This window comes from Gobius niger (assembly GCF_951799975.1).
Source record: "Gobius niger genome assembly, chromosome: 3".
Taxonomy (NCBI): Eukaryota; Metazoa; Chordata; class Actinopteri; order Gobiiformes; family Gobiidae; genus Gobius; species Gobius niger.
The window spans coordinates 14,649,320-14,667,896 of NC_136854.1; the positions used below are offsets into that span (position 1 = coordinate 14,649,320).

Below are 18,577 nucleotides of genomic sequence, written 5' to 3' on the forward strand. Positions count from 1 at the left end.
AGTGCCCCCTGCTGCCTAAATCCTTTACCACAACCTGAAAAACCTTAAGAATATTTGAAGGAACCAAAGCAGTCCTGTTGTATTAATGATTATAATACGTGTGTTGGAGATCTGTACCTTGGTGGGGGTGGAGCTCGCCGTCCTGCTGGCGGGGTACACGTGCGTGTCTGTGTGGTGGGCGGAGCTTTTGGACGGCGAGCGTTTGACCAGGTCCACGTAGGAGACGGGGAAGATGCCCTGCTTGGTGGTGTCGGGGATTTTGCCCTCGTACCAGTTCTGGTCCACTTGCCGAATCACGATCACCCGCTCTCCCTGCCAACAATGCACGGAATGAACGCACTCTTGCACTCGGACGCTTAACATTGCATATCTGACCATTTCGATAGAGCCTGTTGATTGAAAAGCCCATGACAAAAACTAACTCTGGCCATAGATTTAATCACAATCGGTGCAGTGAAATGAGGGAAAGTGAGCAGATCTCACATTGATTCATTTGGAATTCAATAGATAAACTTTTTTGATCCAAATGGAAATTGCACTTGAAGTCATCTTTAAAGATCCTATATAGGGGCTGGGTACCACTAAACGATAACAGTATGGTATCGGAAAAAAAGTTTAGGTACTATTGGCATCGAAAAAAGTACCAAAATCTTTAGATCCAAGTTTTGAAGCTAACGGCAAACACTAAATAAATACTAAAATAGCATCAAGATTTTGAACGAGCCGCTCAAAAAATAGCCCTGTCTTCAAAGCAGTACTACATAACTCATGTCCCTAGAGGCCATAAGTGCCACTGCAGGTGTCGTAGCATGTTGCGGTTTTTTAACTCATTAATTTTTCCGTGAGAGTAAATACTACGCTGACAGAAAAGACAAAGGGAGAGGGATATTGTACATCCAATTACACAATGGATATCATTTTTTTCACTCAAACTTGGCTGTAAATATTGTTTAAAGGACAACTAAGCACCAAATCAACTTTTCTTAGCTTATAAACTGCATAAATATGTTTCTTATAGTGCTCTCTACACGTCCTGGTCATTTTTTTTACATTTTAGTGCAAATTAGATAAAATCTCCCTTTTGAGCCAAAAAACTTCTGTGTGGCTCTCTCTCTCCATTTTCGGTTGAGCTATTTGAATTTCGTGCCCTGTCTCTCCATTTGCTCTGGCCTCTGTGTGACGTGACTTTGTGCTGTGTGACGTGTGTCGCTCTGGCGCTTGGGGTATAAAACCAGCCGAGTCTCGCACACGCCCCCGTAGCGAGTTGGAGTTGGAATAGCGAGCGAGCATTTTACATCGATTTTCAGGTTAGCAGTATATTAGCATAGTATTTAGTTAGTTCTTTAGCGTTTCTAGTGTAGTTACTTTAGTCAGGTAGTTTCGTAGCGTGGTTAGATTAGTTTGATTTTGTTATTGTGTGTTAGTTTAGATTAACGGAGTGCATTTAGTATAGGCTAGGTGTTAGCATTAGTTGTAGTTAGTGTTATTGTGTGTAATATTAGCGTGTAGTGTTTGTTGTAGTCTTGTTTGTCAGGATGGGGAGAAAGTGTAGTGTTGTGGGCTGTCATAGTACTGTAGGGTTACATTACTTTCCACAGGACTTAGACTTTAGGCGCCAGTGGTTACGCGCAATTGGCCTGGGGGAAAACTGCGAACTCCCGCCTTATGCTGGAGTTTGCAAAGAACATTTTACGCGTGATTCCTTCGCCAACTTGATGGAGTTTGAGCTTGGCTTTGCTAAGAAGCGCCTTTTGAAGAGCGAGGCTGTCCCCACCCTTGGTCTTCCACAACTGAGGATGGAGCTACCAACACTGCTGCCCCGCCAACCCGGAGCTTTCGGGCGCCAAGCTGAGGTGAGTGAACAAAGTCATGACCAAAACAACTAATATTGATGATTTGGCGCTTATAATAGCAATCTTTGTAGCTGCAGTGTCAGACACATAACGTCAAGAGCTGCAGACTTGTCACCTTTTGGCGGAAAACGCCGTTTTGATCCTGAAAACGGTCATCCACGTAAATCGTGCATATCTATACTAAAGCATATTTGGAGTGGGGTAGAGGGCTTTGTGTAGGCGACCCGGTGCCGTGGTCACAACAGCGCTAATAACTTTAAATGTTGAATGCACCGAAGGGGCCATTTCAGCGCCACAACAGCCCTGATCCAGCCCCAGGGCTGTGGGCGCTGACTGCGCCTCCAGACCGGCTTCAACATCCCCCTGCCCCGCGAGGGAACTGCGCGGCTCCGCGGAGCAGGTCACCGCTGTATTGCTGAGTTTAGTGCAGTATGTTACATGCTCTCGGTTTTGTTGTTCACTCTGTTAGCTAGTGGAGGGCTAACTTTTGCCTTGAGTTTATAATGTCGTAAGCTAACGCGATCTCCAGGACATGACTGTCACTAGCGTTTGTTTTTATCACGTCCACATAGCTGCGTGTTGAACAACGGTATTACAATAAAACATTCAGCTCTACAGTCTCCGTGGTCACAGTAGGCTAAAGGTATCTCCTGAAGTGCGCTGTGTTGCTAACTTTTCAACATATTAAAAGTAATAAAGCTATAACGTCAAGTTTAGTATCTTATCCTGTGTCTTTTGCAGTCACTGCTCACTGCAGTGTGAAACTAACACAAAAGCATAGCCAAAAACGGGTAAATGCAGTAAAAGTCCAAGATTTAGTTCCTAAAAGATAGAAAAATATTACCCCAATACTCCTCAGGTCAAGTACCATAATATTTAGCAGACAGCCTGCTTTTCTTTATAAATAATAGTTACTCAAGTACAAGTCAAGTATTACTGTCATTAGGAAGACCCCATACAGCAAATTGTCCCTGGCCTCATCAGTATTCTTGTTGCACAAAGCACATGCGATTATTTCTGTAATTCTAGTGTTGAATTAGTTTTATTTTTCCGGGTGCATGGTAGCTGCATGTTGCTCATGGTTTGGGTTGCTGAAGCCCTACAATAGACATATGTCTTAGCGCACAGGCTTCAAACCTTTGCTGGGAACATCTTCTACTTTGTTTACTACTCAGATATAAAACGCAATAATCTACACTGCAGAAATGAGTCTTTCTATACCACTATACAAATAAAGACTTTTCTCCCTTAAAACTATGTGTTATTACTAATATTATTGCTTATGTTTTCAGCCTAAAGCAACCAGAGAAATGGCCTGTCAGACTGATCCGATCATCAGCAGGCATGCATGTGTCCAGGCCAATGTGAAGCCTAGCAGGCGGAGCAAAGGTGATTTGTCTTTTATAACATTGTCTGGATAATACATTATTTGAATCGTATAAGATTTTCATTTTGCTTTGGATTTGTTGCTAGATTCTACTGTAACTATTTCTTAGTGCTATTAAAAATGTTTTTTTCTTTATTCTTGTAAACAGGCTTGCAAGTGCAGGTTCCACAGAGGAGCGTCAGCGTTTCATGTGGTACCGAGACCTTCATGGAAATCCCTCTTCCTGAAAGTCCCCAGGCAGCCTCCACACCACTGAAAAGGAAAAGGTGTGACGTGTCTGTGTTTGACCCCAGCTTCCATCTGAACGACAGTTCTCTGAACTGTTCAAGGTACAAATTATGGGGGGAGAAATGCTTTTGTAATGTTTAAAAATATACGTTGGAACAAATTGGATTGTATTGTCTTCAATGGTTACATTTGCCTTTTTCTGCAACATAGCGCTTCCACTGAAGTCCCTCCCCACAAAGCCAAAAAGTACATCGTTCACGAGGACCAACTGTTGGCACTTTTCCAGAAATGTCCTGTCTGCACTCATCGTTGTACAGTTGACACAGCCACATTGGGCACACTCCTCCGGGTGAAACAGCACTGTCCAACCTGTGAGTACTTCAACGACTGGTCCAGCCAGCCGATGGTGAAGGACATCCCAGCTGGAAACCTTCAGCTTTGTGCTGCTGTCCTCTTCACTGGCTTGTGTTTTGCTCAGATTTCCAAGGTAGAGCCAAATTCTCATCTGTATTGACTATGTTTCCATATTGTTCAGTTGGTAATATTACTTTACAATTTATAGTTCCTGAGGGCTTTCAACATTCAAGGGCTGTCGGAGCAAACTTTTCACAAGCATCAGGCCAAGCTCCTCATCCCAACGGTCAGCTGGCAGTGGAAGCTTGAGCAGGATGAACATATCAGGGAGGCAGCTGCTAGTGGGGCTTTGACAATGGGCGGGGATATGCGCGCTGACTCTCCAGGTAAATCATTTATTAATTAATGAAGATTCTTTTTATGTTTGAATAAAAGTATGCCAAAGTGTAATGTGCATTGCTGCAGGACATTCAGCCAAGTATGGTAGCTACACTATGATGAATCTGCAAAGTAACAGAGTAATTGACATCCAACTTGTCCAGGTAAAACACCATCATGATTACATTTGGACATTTAAATAGGGATCATTGTGCACATTTCTGTAGAGCATTCTGTTCTCTTTCAGAGCAATGAAGTTGGAAACAGTGTAAGGATGGAGAAGGAGGGATTTATACGCAGTCTGACCATGCTGGAAGAGAGGGGTGTCAAAGTACAGGCCATTGTGACAGACAGACACACAGGAGTGCAGAAGTTTATAAGGGAGGAAAAAAAGGACATCACTCACTATTTCGACCCTTGGCACATGGGAAAGGGTATGTATTGAGTGTAAAGTTAACACAAAAAAATAAAAAAAATACTATGTGTATCCATTTATATATAGGAATTGGGAAGAAGATTGATGAGCTGGCGAGGAAAAAGACCACTCAGGACGTGGGCCCGTGGAGGAAGAGCATAGTCAACCATCTTTATTGGTCAGCTTCAACTTCCTCCTCAGGAGAAGAAGCTGTGGCTAAGTGGACTTCTGTGGCCAACCATATACAGGATGTTCACGCCCATGACAATGCCCTGTTCCCATGCTGCCAACACGAGCCTCTGGTTGGGGAAAGAGCAAGGCAGTGGCTCAGGCCAAGTATGTAAAGACTATGCTTTTTTTAAATAATATTTTAAGTTGCATTGGAAATTTTGCATTGGCTTTCTAAACCAAGTAAATTTTCCATTGATGTCATGATCATTTTTGTTTAGGCACAGCAGCATGTGAAAGACTCACAGCCATTTTATTGGCTCCACGGTTTCTAAAGGACGTGGAGAAAATCAGCCCACTGTACCACACGTCCTACATTGAGGCATTCCACAGCCTGATCATTAGGTTCTCGCCGAAAAGTGTGGGCTTTTCCTTTAAAGGAATGTTGGCCAGGTAATGAATACCAAAACCTTCTCAAAGTATCCATTTTTATTTCCTCATTATATATTTCTTTGAAACTGTAATAATGTCAGTGCTGCCTTCTGTTTGTTTTGATTGTTCTAGGTTACAAATTTCAGCTATGCACTACAATGAGAACGCGCAACGCACACATGCCAGAACTTCTACCGGTGAGCTGAGATACTCCATAGTGTACCCGAAGTACAAACACGGTGACTATACTGTGAGAGCTCTGAAGACCAAATCCACCACATGTATGTCCGAAAACAAGCTTGACGGTTATGTATTAGTATTGTAATAATAATTATGTTGTACGTTTTTCCCAAGTCTACATTGACAAGCTGATGGCTCTGCTGTTCGAGTGCGTGGTTCAGGATGCGGCGCCATATCAAGAGTACTCGGACAATATACCTGTGCCTGAACCACTCTGTGGTCAGTATGAGAGGCCAGACAAAAAGGAGGCAGTAAGCAGGCACAGGTCACGGTTTTTCAAGAGCACATAAGGTGACCAGAAGATAATATACAATAAGACCTTCCAGAACTAAACACTATGCAAGATGATCATTGTTATAGGTTTGCTTCTGACATGCCTACATGCCAATAACAACTAAAATCTTTTCAGAAAGCAGACATGAGTCAGCCAAGAGACATGGCTAACAATGAACCAGAGGTGTGGGCAAGACGAGATGGACCTCAGTCTCAGGTATACCTCCATGAGAGCCCACCAGAATATTGATGATAAATTGATGATCATAGTGTGGATCAATTTGCATTATACATTTCATTAATGTATCATTGTAGGACACTAAAGAAATATTGAATGTAAAATGGTCACATTTATATAGCACCTTTCTACCTGCTTTAGACACTCAAAGGGCTTTACATCAAGGAACCAGTCACCCATTAACTCTCATTCATGCACCAGTGTATGCAGATATTGGAAGCAGGATGAAGTGTCTTGCCCAAGGACACAACGACAGTGTGCACCTGCGGCGTTCGAATCAATTCTCCGATCACAAGACGACCTTCTCCACTCTCTGCACCACTGTCGCCGGAGAATGTATACAAGTGTAGATTATACATATAAATGTGTATGTAATGTCGGGGTAAAGCCATTTGTCAGGAATTGGTTGTTTGCAGGTTCTAGAATGTGATGATGTCACAGGAGCCAGTTTTTCCTATTAACTATTAACTCTCACAAGTCATATCTAAAAAGAAAATGTGTGAATTACAAAAATTATCATTAATATAAGTCACAGGGTCTATGATTTGTCTGTGAAAGACCAAAAATGTCTGAATATAATGTAAAATAATTTAGCAATTGTAGTTTACATGTTACACCAGCAGGTGGGAGAATTGTGGCTTATGAGCTATAAATTCATCATTCATTTTGTTTTTTTGCCACATTATGTGCATTAGGTGTTTATGGGCAGAATTAATATAAGTACCAGTTATTTCTAGACAATGCTCCTAACTCACGATGTATACACCAGGAAGAATGGTGCTTATGCATCCCTCCCACATAAGCCTGCACATAAACTTTTAATTGATTTTTTAATATTTTTTGTTTTGTTAGAACTAATGACAACATGTATTTCTGCATGTACTTGACAACACTACGACTCATGCGGCTAGCATGTTGATGATAGGACTAATGTCACAGATAAAGTACAACTTTATAAAATCAACCAATTCATCCAACTCAGGATCAGCAGTGTGTTATACCTCAATGTGCAGATGTGTCACATATCATTTATCATACCACGATTCAAAGATTTTTTTATTTGTCAAACCATTTGTGAATACATTTAGGTGTTAAAGGTCTTTCAATGTTAAAATGATTGCGATGCAAATCTGTACTCTGCATTTTGGCAAAGTATTATAATGATTTAATCAAGGAACTCCTTGAAAGATGATTCATTTCAAGGGGCCATAACGTAACTAACTGTAAAAAAAAAAAAAAAAAGAAATCAATAAGCATTACTTACTGTCCAAGGTATGCACTGTCACACAGAACTACAGTGCGATATGCAAAGTGTCTGTAACAGATAAATTACATGTACTAGAATAACTCCTGCAGAGCCCTGCGCTCCTCTTCTAAGATGTTTTGTATGTGTCCAGGTACAGGCAGTGGCGCAATCGTGCTTTTGTCGTGGCAGTGCCTTAATTCACTCCCATTATTTTGCCTGTGCTTTTACAGAACATAGCTTTTTTTATACTATTTTTTCATTAAGAGTCTCCCAAGATGTAGTTGTAAAGTGCCACGGAAATAAACTTTGATTGATTGGTTATCAACTGGTGTGTTGCACAGTAAACTTCAAGGCAAATTTCAACAAAAACTAGAATTATGTATTTTGGCATTTATATACTCTACAATGATGGTTAAAATGCCAAATATGTATTATGTACTGAAATTATATATATTTTTTAAGTCAAATGGCTTTCCTTGAAATGTAGGAGGGTCAACTTCAGTTGAGAGACACTGCAACTGAGATAGGCTAATAGATCCCATTCTGAGGCTCAGCTTCAGCTGTCTAGCAATACAATTATGTAAGCGTGTATATAAGGGTGGAATGATAATTTGTGGTGTGTGCTATGCAATGACAGGTGTTTAAATTTATATGACAATACAAGCAATAAAAATGTTCAGAATGGCAATTGTGTTCTTTGGATATTTTCTATTGGCCATGGAAATCCAGGGCTGGAAGGAACCCTGTATAGGCCACATCCTCCGGAAACTCCTGCCTGATGCGGGTGACGGCACAGGACGGGATCACCACTCTAATGTGCTGCCCGAGGTAGCCCCAGCACCACCTGACCACATTCCGGTACGCAAGGTGCCGGTAATTGCTGAAAGAAGTGATGTATGTGTTGTCAACGACATCATTTTAAATCAATAGGCTATCCTGCAAAAACTAACCTGTGCACCAACGTCTCTGGCATCTCACCAAAGAGCTGCACATATGTCCCATAGACTGCCTGCAGTACATATGGGTTGAGGGCAACTGCCTCGAAACCCGGGTGCTCAGTAATGCAGGTGTTGACACCCACCTGCTGACATCTGTGCATCACCTACCACAAATGGGACAATTAATGCTAGCGAAAGTTGCGGAGGAAAAAGTCGTAATGTTTTGTGCATATTACTACATAACTAAACATTGAATTATTATGTCTTGTGCTTTTATTTTATTCAATTATACCTTTGGTGTCTCCCTGCAGCACACATTCTCCACTGGGGACAAGGACGTGCAGTGGCCGCATAAACACCTGTTGATTCAGTGATAGCTTATTATGTCTGTATGATACCTCAATATCCATGTATGAACATATCTACAATTTAATATAAATATGAACCTTTCGATTGCGTTTGCTCTAAATCAGATAAACTGAGCGCTAATGCTAACACCAATTTACCATTCGCTAACGGGACCCATCCTTCGCGGCACTGACGCCTCGGCGGGCTCGTCAGTACCGGCCGCACCGGTGGCCTCGGGCAACGAGCGAGCCATCGGCTCAAACATGTACGGCTCAGGGCCGCCGGCCTCCTCCACATCAACATCCTCCACCTCCACCTCCGGTGATGAAGGGGGAGAAAAATCCTCCACCTCAAAAGACCTCTCGGTCGCGAAGCTGCTGTCACTGTCACTCTCCATCATTAGCTAGCGGTCAGTCACGGCGCCAATGTGTCAATCACAGCCCAGACCACGCCCAACTCTATGCCCCCCTGCTTGCCCCCTGGTCTGCTGAGCAACGCCTTTTTTAGATGGAATTTTCAAATTTTCTTGTGGGCGGAGTAAGGCTGGGCACTGGTGTTTAGTTGTTCTTTAAGCGGCGCTAGCCCACAGTTAGCTTTGCCCGTTAGCCTGTTAGCTTCTTCTTTGTGATTCTATTAGTGTGTATTGCGGCTCCAACCCTCTAGGCAGTGAAGTTGCAAGTGTGGTTTTCTGGCCAGAGAACCGGGGGAGATGAAAGCCCCCAATAATCCCATTAACACTTGTATTACCCCCAGAGGGACTACGGAAAGGAGTTGTTTAATTTTTGTTGTGTTTTTTTTTTTAAACTAGCCGTTAGATAAAAACTCCTACCTCAATGAACACACATTCCTGCACTCAAGTTTACATCCAACATAATGTTTGTAACACGTAGCCTCTCACTGTCATGTTTTCTTGAACTATTAGGTAATTTGTGCACGACATCGCTAGTCCTTTTTGGGAAAATAGCGATAGTGGAGGTGACCGCTACCTCCGGAGATCGCACTCGTAAGTCACATGTCATTTGCGTGCAAAGAGCCTAGTGGTAGGTTTTACTCTTATCTAAATTCTTAAGTTTGGTGCGATTTTCAGGGAGATTCTGAACGTGAATACGGTGACGATTTTCAGGGAGCTTCTGAACGTGAATACGGTGACATGTTCAGGAAGAGGCTTCCAGCGGCTTCTATGTCATTCGTGATTTTCTTTTCAGCTGCAGAGCTGTATTTTGTCAGCATAAAGATCCCTATATACAACTTGCAACCCTCACACTGCACCACAGAGATGCACAGAGTCGGTGAAATTCGGGCCCGACTTAAAAATTGCAGTGAAAACTAAAATCGTAACGAAACAAGCAACAAACAAATTACCTTTCTGAGAGAGAGCTCCACGTTTGTGTCAGCGTTAAAGTTGTAGCGCGCCACCGCCTCTCCGATCTCTCTGACGTGGGCCGGGGGGGGAGGCCTGATCGGCTGATGCTTTTCCAGCGACGGCATCTTCTGCGTGAGTGCGAGTGGACACACAGACACGGTGAACACACGGTTGATGGCGGGGACACAAAAGTAGCATCTATGCACAGTGGCGAATGGTCTAACCTCTACGTAAGACATGGGGAATATCCCGACCCGTCCTCGGTGCTCCCCTTCGTACCAGTTGCTGTCTATTTGTCTGATAATGTTCACCGTGTCGCCCTTCTTAAATGTCAGCTCCCTGCAATACAGCCGTGTTAGTGGAGGACAGAGCGCGAGGAATCATCAAGTCAGTCACCGTGTTATGTTTACATGCACAGAGTTTTCCTGAGCTAGTTGTCCGATTATAGTCTGATTTCTCCTACAGTGTGGGAAATAAGCCTTATCATTGAACTCCGAATAATTTTTTTGTTTCATAGTTTTGCTAATAAACATAGGCGGCAACACTGATATTTTAAAGCCACACATCACATTTCAACATATAAAATAGAAGCATTTATATGATTACAAGCTGATCATTAGGAGCAGGTTTGTTTTCACTTGCATGTTTTAAAAAAAAAGTTTTTCGTTTTAAGTCAGCATAATTACCCTATAGTTTAAAATTGAGGTGAAAGCTGAAAATTCAATACTGGTTACTGTCATTTTGCATATTTCTATTCTTAGTTTCTTGCTAATTTCTCTGTAATTCTTAGTGACCAGTGGTGGCATGAGAGGCCAGGAGCCTTTACTTTCCATCACAGTGGTCTCTTGGACGCTCCAGGATCAATGGTTTCAAAAAAAAAGTTCACTGCTGACGGACCCTCTCACCAGAAAACCTACAAAACAACTGATTCTGGAGCGTCCTAGAGACCACACTGGGTCACGACAAGGTCAAATACGCACAAATATCAACGTTATTGTTCGCATAAAAAGTTGCATAATGCACCTTTAATCCCCTTTAAACCCCTTTTGGTCCTGATTCGTTCTTGATCTCGGCCTGGTAGTACTGGGAAGGTCAAATATTTTACGATTATTATATGAGAACTACTGCTCTAATGACATACCAACATCTGATCGGGAGTGTTATGTAATGTGGCTTTAAAATATATGGTTTTTTTTTATCTTCTCACAATGAATTGCCATTAACAGAGCTCCATAAAAACATTGGAGTCACTTACTAGCAGGTGTATGCAAACAGCATTATGTAATTAATCTCCTAATCGCAGTTACAATCACCGGGTTTCACCTTGTGCATGTAAACATAGTGAAAGTGCGTGCGAAAGAACAGGCATAAAGCAAAGTCAAGGCTTTAATCATGCGGAGACAGAAATATGTAACCCATCCAAGTGTGATGCAAAGGCACCGTGGATTCCACACAAAAACGCTTACAGATCGGAAAAGCATAGATGAATGAATTTATGCTGACATGCAGTTAGCCATTCCCACCGCAGTGAAGCTTGGCATCACTGTGCACTTGTGAAGCATTTTCAGTACTCACTTGGCTGTTTGTGCCTTAAAATCATAAATGGCTCTCGCGGGCTGTTTCTGATGGAGGAGAGAGGAGAGAATAAGTTGTGTCATCTGTTTATGGGACACCTAAGAGATGAGAGCGAGAGACAGAGAGAAAGAGAAAGCCGGCAGACATGCACAGCTCAGTTTAAGAGAAAACGGTAATGGACAACGCGAGCGGAACTGCGACGCTCCGTGAATTAGCACAGTGTGAGAGGCGAGGGGAGAAAATACAGCCATGATCGTGCCACAAGATGAGTTGCAGATTGCTAGCATTTATATGGCTAAGGTCCTGAACGCCATAAGATCGGCGCCTTACATTGTGCACTAAATTATTACTTCATGATTATTACTTCACGACAATGCTACAGAAAAACATTGAAATAAATTGTAACTTTAAGTGCAAGACAATTTTAGACGTACAATGATGCTAAAACACCACAAACACTTTTTATGTTGTTAACTTCCCCAATATAATGTAAAATGCAACAAAAGAAATGTTTCAGCGGCTACAATAAGCCACAGACGATATAATCATACAGGCATGTACAGATGGCAAAGCAAATACTGAGTCAGAAAAACGATTATTTGTTTAGATTTTAAATAATAAGTCAATATTAGGGCTGGTACAATTGATTCTGATTCTAATCACTGTTGGAAAGTACTACTAATTACATTACTTTTATAATAATGCAGAAATATATTATGATTACAATTGCAAAATTACTAAAATTAGATTATAAATACTTGAAAGTAGGGCTGTGCAACTAATCGAAATTCGATTACAATTTTGATTATTACACTAAACGATTAAAACATTTGCATAATCGAAAAAATATCAATTTTTTTTTCAACATTTTTTTTTCAATTTTAATATTTAATTTTTGCAAAGTAGACTTGCATTATTTCATGGCGATGGGATTATTTTCCCTTCGCATTTCACGTGCCCTGGCTCATGCTTTTGCCTGACATAAAAACAAACGGCGCTGTGTGATGATGTCATCAGGCCGCGCTGCTCAGTTTACTTGCGCAGGTGTGAGGGCTGGCCAGCAGGGGGCAGGTGTGAAACAGAGACCTCTCCTTAATCGAGGCAAACTTGAAATCATTTGTACTTTTATGACTGTTCAGAAAACAGAAAATATTCAGCATAGTTTTTTTAATTAATAAATATATAAATAAAATAAAGACTTTTCTTTAAAGGCAAAAAATAATCGTTTGAATAATCGTGATTTCAATTATGACTAAAATAATTGTGATTGTTATTTTTTCAATAATCGAGCAGCCCTACTTGAAAGGTCTCATTATTCATAAAAGAAGGAACCAATAACTATAAAGTTTTACATTATTTAGAGTTTATCTTTTCCAAAGTAAAGAATACTGAGGTCTGCTATTGGAGATGTGCCGGAAACAAGAAGTTGCCACTTGAAAGGGCAGAAGAGACGCTCAAACTAGAGGATATTTCATTTCAAGTACTTTTGCACTTCTCAAAATACTTCAGTCGATGTCAGCCTGACCAGCATTTGGTTTATATATCACAGAATTGAAGTGGCAACTCAAATTATATTGGGTCTTATGTGCTGTGAAAGTGCAAGTGCAAATAGTGTACTGCCTCTGCCCGAGTCCATGTACTAATCATCATGTTTCCTTCGTGAGAAAACAGAAGGCAGTGTACCTCTCTGTCAGGTGTGGGCCGTCTGCTCTGAGGGGTGCGTCGTCCATCCAAAGTAGAATAACTCCTGGACACATCGTGGTCTACGACCCAAGGAGAAAAACATGAAAGTAAAGTAGGTGCACGAAAAAATATATGGAGCACAGAAGATGAGGTCATTCCAATGGTAAAAAGAGGAAATTAAAATTCTGGGGTCAAATAATGGCTGCTTTATTTTCCCTCCGAATGGTACTAAACATGCACTTGCAAGCAGACCCAAAATAATACATAAAACATGAGAACTTGAGAATAAGATATTAAATCATTTTGATCAAACACGCACTGTAATTCAAAGAATAAATCTGTTGAACATTAATCACAGTGCCATAAATTCTCAAAGTATAGCTATTATATATATTATAGTTATTTTTGATAATATACAATAATAAACTCAAAAATGCATTATAGAAGTATGCACTCTAAATGCACCTTTGGATATGGACCTATACTTGAGAATTTGTGGCTGAACAGCACATAAACATAACTTTGTATAATACCACAGTAACATTACAACATCATATGTGTGTGTGTTTGATGAGCATGAATGATGTTTATTCACTGTGAACACAGAACATGCATTATCTCCACCTGAGTAACAGAGGTTCCCATTGCCCTCTCCGTAATCATTATTGTTTGAGGTGTCATGATGGCGTCCATAACAGGCACTGACTGGTGACTGTATCCGCGGCGACTGTAACCGTGGTGATGAGGCATACCCAGTGGGACTTCCATCTGGATACATGGAGGAGTGACCCCCGTGCCAGCAGCCCCTCCTCCCTCTGAGAGAGGAGCTGCGCTCAGGCACGTTTGGCAGCAGTTCAGCCAGAATCCTCCGGAGGATGCTGTCATCTGGTGCCCTTGTGCCTCTGTGGCCTCGCTCTGCCTGAATGTGCTCGTATATGTCCCTCAGGGCGGCATCTAGTGCTTCATAGATCGCCTGTTTAGACTTGGGTCTGCTGCCTCGACCTGTGCCACTTCTCCTGGAGGTAGGTGGTGAGCCCTTTTTCCTGCGGAAAGGCACTGGACTGACCAGGAAGGCCAGCTTTGACATCGCTTGCTGGGACTGTGGGTTCTGTGTTAGTGAATTACTGCGTTGAGTGGGCTGGGCGGGTCTGGGGGGCTCATGGCGAGCCCGCTCTCTCTCGTGGCGCAGCATTGTGGTGAATCTCGTGTATGAGGCGGGGCAGCGGCCCTTACAGGAGCTGATCAGGTGTCTGTGCTGGTAGCCCTGGCTCTGGCCCACGCTCTGATGTCCAGCATGGTGGTGGTGGTGATGATGGCGGTGCTGGTGACGCAGGTGGTGGTGCAGTGTGGAGGAGCCATACAGGCTCTCTGTAGAGGTCAGGGAACAGTGGTCAAAGTCACTCTCACTGCAGAATGAGGAGCCCTCCACCTGAATAAAGTCACTCAGGTCTGACGCCACAGCGTCCTGCTCGCTGTCAGAGTAGTCCTGGTTGGCCACAGGGGCACGTGGAAGAGGGGGAGCAGCAAAAGAGCTTCCACGACTGGGGTCTGGGCCAACACGAGGCTGCCCTTCAGGAGGACTACGCGGCCGGTGCAAATGGTCCATGTTATGTACTGTTCCATTGCCATTGCTATCTTCCTCTAGTAAAGATTCTATAGAGAAGCGGCGTTTCGGCAAACTGGGAGTGCCTGCCCCACTGCTGGCTCGAGAAGAAGAGCCCCCAGGAGTGACAGTGCCTGATGGCACTTCGCCATCGTCCAGGTTAGGCATAGATTTGGATTTTTGAATACGCTGCTCATATTCAGAAATACGATTTGGCACCATGTCACGTGAGACCACCGCCCCCAACGAGGGTCTCCATGGAGGGAAGGGATGGCGATGCAGATGAGGCTGACGCTCCAGCTCCAGGATACGGGCCCGCACAGAGCGGATGATTTCAGAAGGGATGAGCTGAGAGCGGTCAATGCTGTGCATCTTTTTATAGAGCTGGAGAAAGCCCGGTGAGTCGTGGGCCCGTCGGCGATGAAGTCGAGGCAAAGAGGACGTAGATGTGGACGCTGTGGAACCTGAGGGATTTCCATCACAGAGTAAAGAACCAGCACTTTCTGAGCGCGTAGCACCACGTCCATTGGTGCCTGAGTGGCCATCGTTTAGTAGGTCATCACAGCTGCGGGACTTGACTTTACTGGAGGGAGGAGGAACCTCCTCCACACTGCTCCAGGTCTCTCCGTCCCCCTGTTGACTGGGCCAGCTGCTCTTAAAGACAGACTGTTTAGAGGAAGAACTGCCATCCTCTGTGCAGTCTGTCGACTCCGAAGGAAGGGGAGGTAAGGACAGGCTCTGATGAGAGCCAGGAGACACTAAACTGTTGGGATACATGTTGCATGCTTCCCCACCTTTAAGATGTCCAAAGGAGAGCAGCGTGAGAGGGAAAGAAAGCAAGGAAAGCATGTTAAGCAATAAGACCAAGAGTCAAAGAAGGGAGAGAGGAAAACCAGTGGACGGCAAGGATATGGATTTGATTATCGGGTAAAACCATAACCATCCTATCAGACCAAAAATATAAAACAAAAGAAATGTTTCTTGGTACCATGAGTGTACGAAAGATTGGGGACATGTAGGGAAGAGATAGAAAGTAAGTGAATAAAACCTCAAATAAAATCATAAATGCGTATACGGTAATTACAATTGACTCCGAGCGTACCTTTGGCTCTGGAGGGTGAGGATGGAGAAGAGCGCACCACAGGCTTTTTCAGGCTGCTGTTGGGTCGGGACGGCTCCGCTGGTTTAGGGGATGTGACCACTCTGCTCTGAAAAGCGTTTGTGTGGGAATTCGAGGGCTCCGACTTTCGTCTCTTCCTGTAGTCACTGGCCGCACTGCAAGTTTGGCACGAAAAAGTGTCAGTCAGGAAAGGCACGAGATTTTACCGATATATTTCATTATTATATTCAGATCAGATTTAAAGCTGGCGACAACAGAAATGATGTGCGGGAGCTGTCGGGAGTTTGTGGAGTTTATCCGTCTTCGTGTGGTGAATGCAGCAATATTTATTTACAATCACAAGCGGTAACCTAGGCCTGGATATGTTCTGATATCGATGTGCGTTTGGTAAATGGATTGTTTGGCCGTTGTCTCCTGCTGAAAGAGTCAGTTGTTGCTCACATACAATGGCTTATATTTACTTTAACAAGCAGCAAAGAGCGTTTTTTGTGCAGATTTTCTTGTAATTACTTTGTCCAGTAACTAGTTACTTTCATCATAGTTTAACGCTGATAACGCTGATTGCACAACAATAACAATTTAAAAGTGAGGCAATAAATCAGGATGACATTTTGCATTTTATTTATCTACATTCTAAAATATTCCGTCAACTCATAATATAATTTAGAAAAAGTTTGGCTAGTAAAAAAATAAATTATTATTATTATTTATTATTTTTCAGCCCTACTAAAAAGTAGAAGCAAATCACATATACAAATTGCATAAAAGGCACCGACCCTACATTTGTACTTAAGTTCACAAGTGCTATAGTTAGACAAAACTGTGGAAAACTGAAAACAAGCCAAAAGAAATTATTTGAAAATGTAAAAAGAAATACCAGTAGCGAGAATGAAGCTGCTTTTCTTCATGACTATGTCAACATTGCCTTCTCTGTATTTAATGGACTTTCTATTGAGTAGGAACACAAAGTGACTATATATAGTCTATTCATGCTGTCCCATCTCTGCCCTTTCTGTTGACGGAGGAGAAAGGGACATGGATAAGCAGGCCACTGGTGAATAGGACGGAGCTGAGAGGAGGGTGTGTGTGTGTGAGAGGGTGGGTGTGTGTGTGAGAGGGTGGGTGGGTGGGCTAGGGGGTTGGGACCGGCTTCAAGAGGTGATGGGCAGAATCAATAGTGCTGTGTGGGGGCTAATTTATACATGCTCGTGTCTTGGTTACGGGGAGGAAATCCTTAAAAAAAAAGACACTCGTACATCCTTGTAGGTGTGAGGGTAGTTAAAAGAGGAGGGGGGGGGGGGGGGGGGGGGGGGGGCAAAGAAGCAGCAGAAAGAGCAGAAGTGGCTGCACTGCTGAATCACAACAAACCGGTGCTGCTGGGGGGGAGGGGCAAGGAGGAGGAGGGGATGCAGAAATATAATAGAGGATTGTTTTTTGTTTTTTTTACCTTGCAGGTCTCTCTTGGATTTTCTCGGAGGAAGGGATGTGCAGCGACGTCTAAGAAAAGAAGAAAAAAAAACAAAAAACAAAACGTGAGCCCTCCAAGAACAAAAGACTATAGTGGAAGAAGGGTCTGCGATGCACAGCAGGCATGCATTTTCCCCATATGTGCCACAGTCAAAATATTCCTCCGGAGTCAAGTGCGGCAGATGCGGGTTCCACGTGGCGCGTTGGAGAGAGCGTGAGTGGCGTAGGAGTGGAGAGTCCCTGGCGTAAATGGTTGGACACGGTGGCGGTCTGCGATGGTAAAGGTAAAGCGGTGCTGCATCCTCTATAAGTGCTCTGCTGGAGGGGGGTAAAGGATGCGCCGCAAAACCTGGGACGGATCCACTGGAATGGGCTGGGCAATGCTATGACGGGTAACTCCGGAGTTGAACATATACAGAACTGATAGTGTTCATTTTGACAACAGATTTTATTCTAATCTGTTGTTCTTAAGTGTAAACATGGAATATTAATTTAATTGTTTTCAGTTTCAGACAATGCAAGTCCCATGTAAGACATTTTGTCAAGTTTATATTATTTAAAGGCACACTGCGTAACTTTTTGGATTCTACTGTTGCCAATACAAACAACACAGAAAATGCTATTTATGCAGTGGGTAATTAAAAAAAAATGATTTAGATGAGGGCCTAACTTAAATTATGTTAATCTCATATCCAGTTGCCGTTAGTCAACATCTCCATGGAGACGAGCAAGAGACGTCCCTGCTCTCAGTAAAGTTACAGGTCAGGTCTTAAGACAGGTGAGCCGCACAAAGATACATCATTATTATTATTTTTTAATATCTGTTGTAACAAAGAAGCTTGTAATTTATTCTTTTTATTTGGATGAAATGTTACGTGGTGCGGCTTTAATATGATGATATTTGATCAAGGTCCACTGCTTGGTGGAGCTTATCCCACATGTACAAGGGACCTGTTCCTTTGTGAATTTAAACATGTGGCTCCTTCAAACTAAGTTAAGTTATACTTTATACTTTACTAAGAATTTATGTTTTTGGAACCTTCTTTTTTATTTTTTACACTGACAGCATTAGGGCAATCAGCAGTACTCAAGTACCTTCTATATAGTAGATTTTAGTCATATTAAAGGCCCTGTACCTGCAGTGGAATAACATTTGTTTTGTCCTTCAATATTGTAAAAGCAAAAAAAAAAAAAAAAAAAAACCTTGTGCATTGTGCATCTAATTATAAAGCCTTTTTATTGAGTGTGAACTAATGGGCGAAAAGTCG

General features: G+C 42.7%; 2 protein-coding genes across 11 annotated transcripts in view; one reads left to right on the top strand and one right to left on the bottom strand.

The window, feature by feature from the left end:
• sorbs2a (sorbin and SH3 domain containing 2a) overlaps positions 1–18,577 on the bottom strand; it is a 73,482-nt gene that overhangs the window by 7,882 nt on the left and 47,023 nt on the right. For 7 of the 10 annotated variants that reach the window (XM_079554146.1, XM_079554149.1, XM_079554153.1 and 4 more), the window contains 8 exons: positions 17,290–17,339; positions 15,825–15,997; positions 13,744–15,516; positions 13,120–13,199; positions 11,437–11,534; positions 10,086–10,200; positions 9,861–9,989; positions 118–312 (listed from right to left, as the gene is read on the bottom strand). In XM_079554146.1, the coding sequence (XP_079410272.1) occupies positions 118–312; positions 9,861–9,989; positions 10,086–10,200; positions 11,437–11,534; positions 13,120–13,199; positions 13,744–15,516; positions 15,825–15,997; positions 17,290–17,339 (2,613 nt within the window). The remainder of the gene's footprint in view (positions 1–117; positions 313–9,860; positions 9,990–10,085; positions 10,201–11,436; positions 11,535–13,119; positions 13,200–13,743; positions 15,517–15,824; positions 15,998–17,289; positions 17,340–18,577) is intronic. The other 3 variants (XM_079554150.1, XM_079554147.1, XM_079554155.1) reach the window with 3 other exon arrangements.
• LOC306960477 (uncharacterized protein) lies at positions 1,211–5,777 on the top strand. Its single transcript, XM_079552907.1, has 11 exons — positions 1,211–1,853; positions 3,146–3,242; positions 3,389–3,569; positions 3,679–3,955; positions 4,031–4,208; positions 4,288–4,364; positions 4,448–4,634; positions 4,703–4,951; positions 5,065–5,236; positions 5,348–5,496; positions 5,570–5,777. Exons 1-11 carry the CDS (start codon positions 1,536–1,538, stop codon positions 5,743–5,745), a joined length of 2,061 nt encoding a protein of 686 aa, XP_079409033.1. The 5' UTR covers positions 1,211–1,535; the 3' UTR covers positions 5,746–5,777.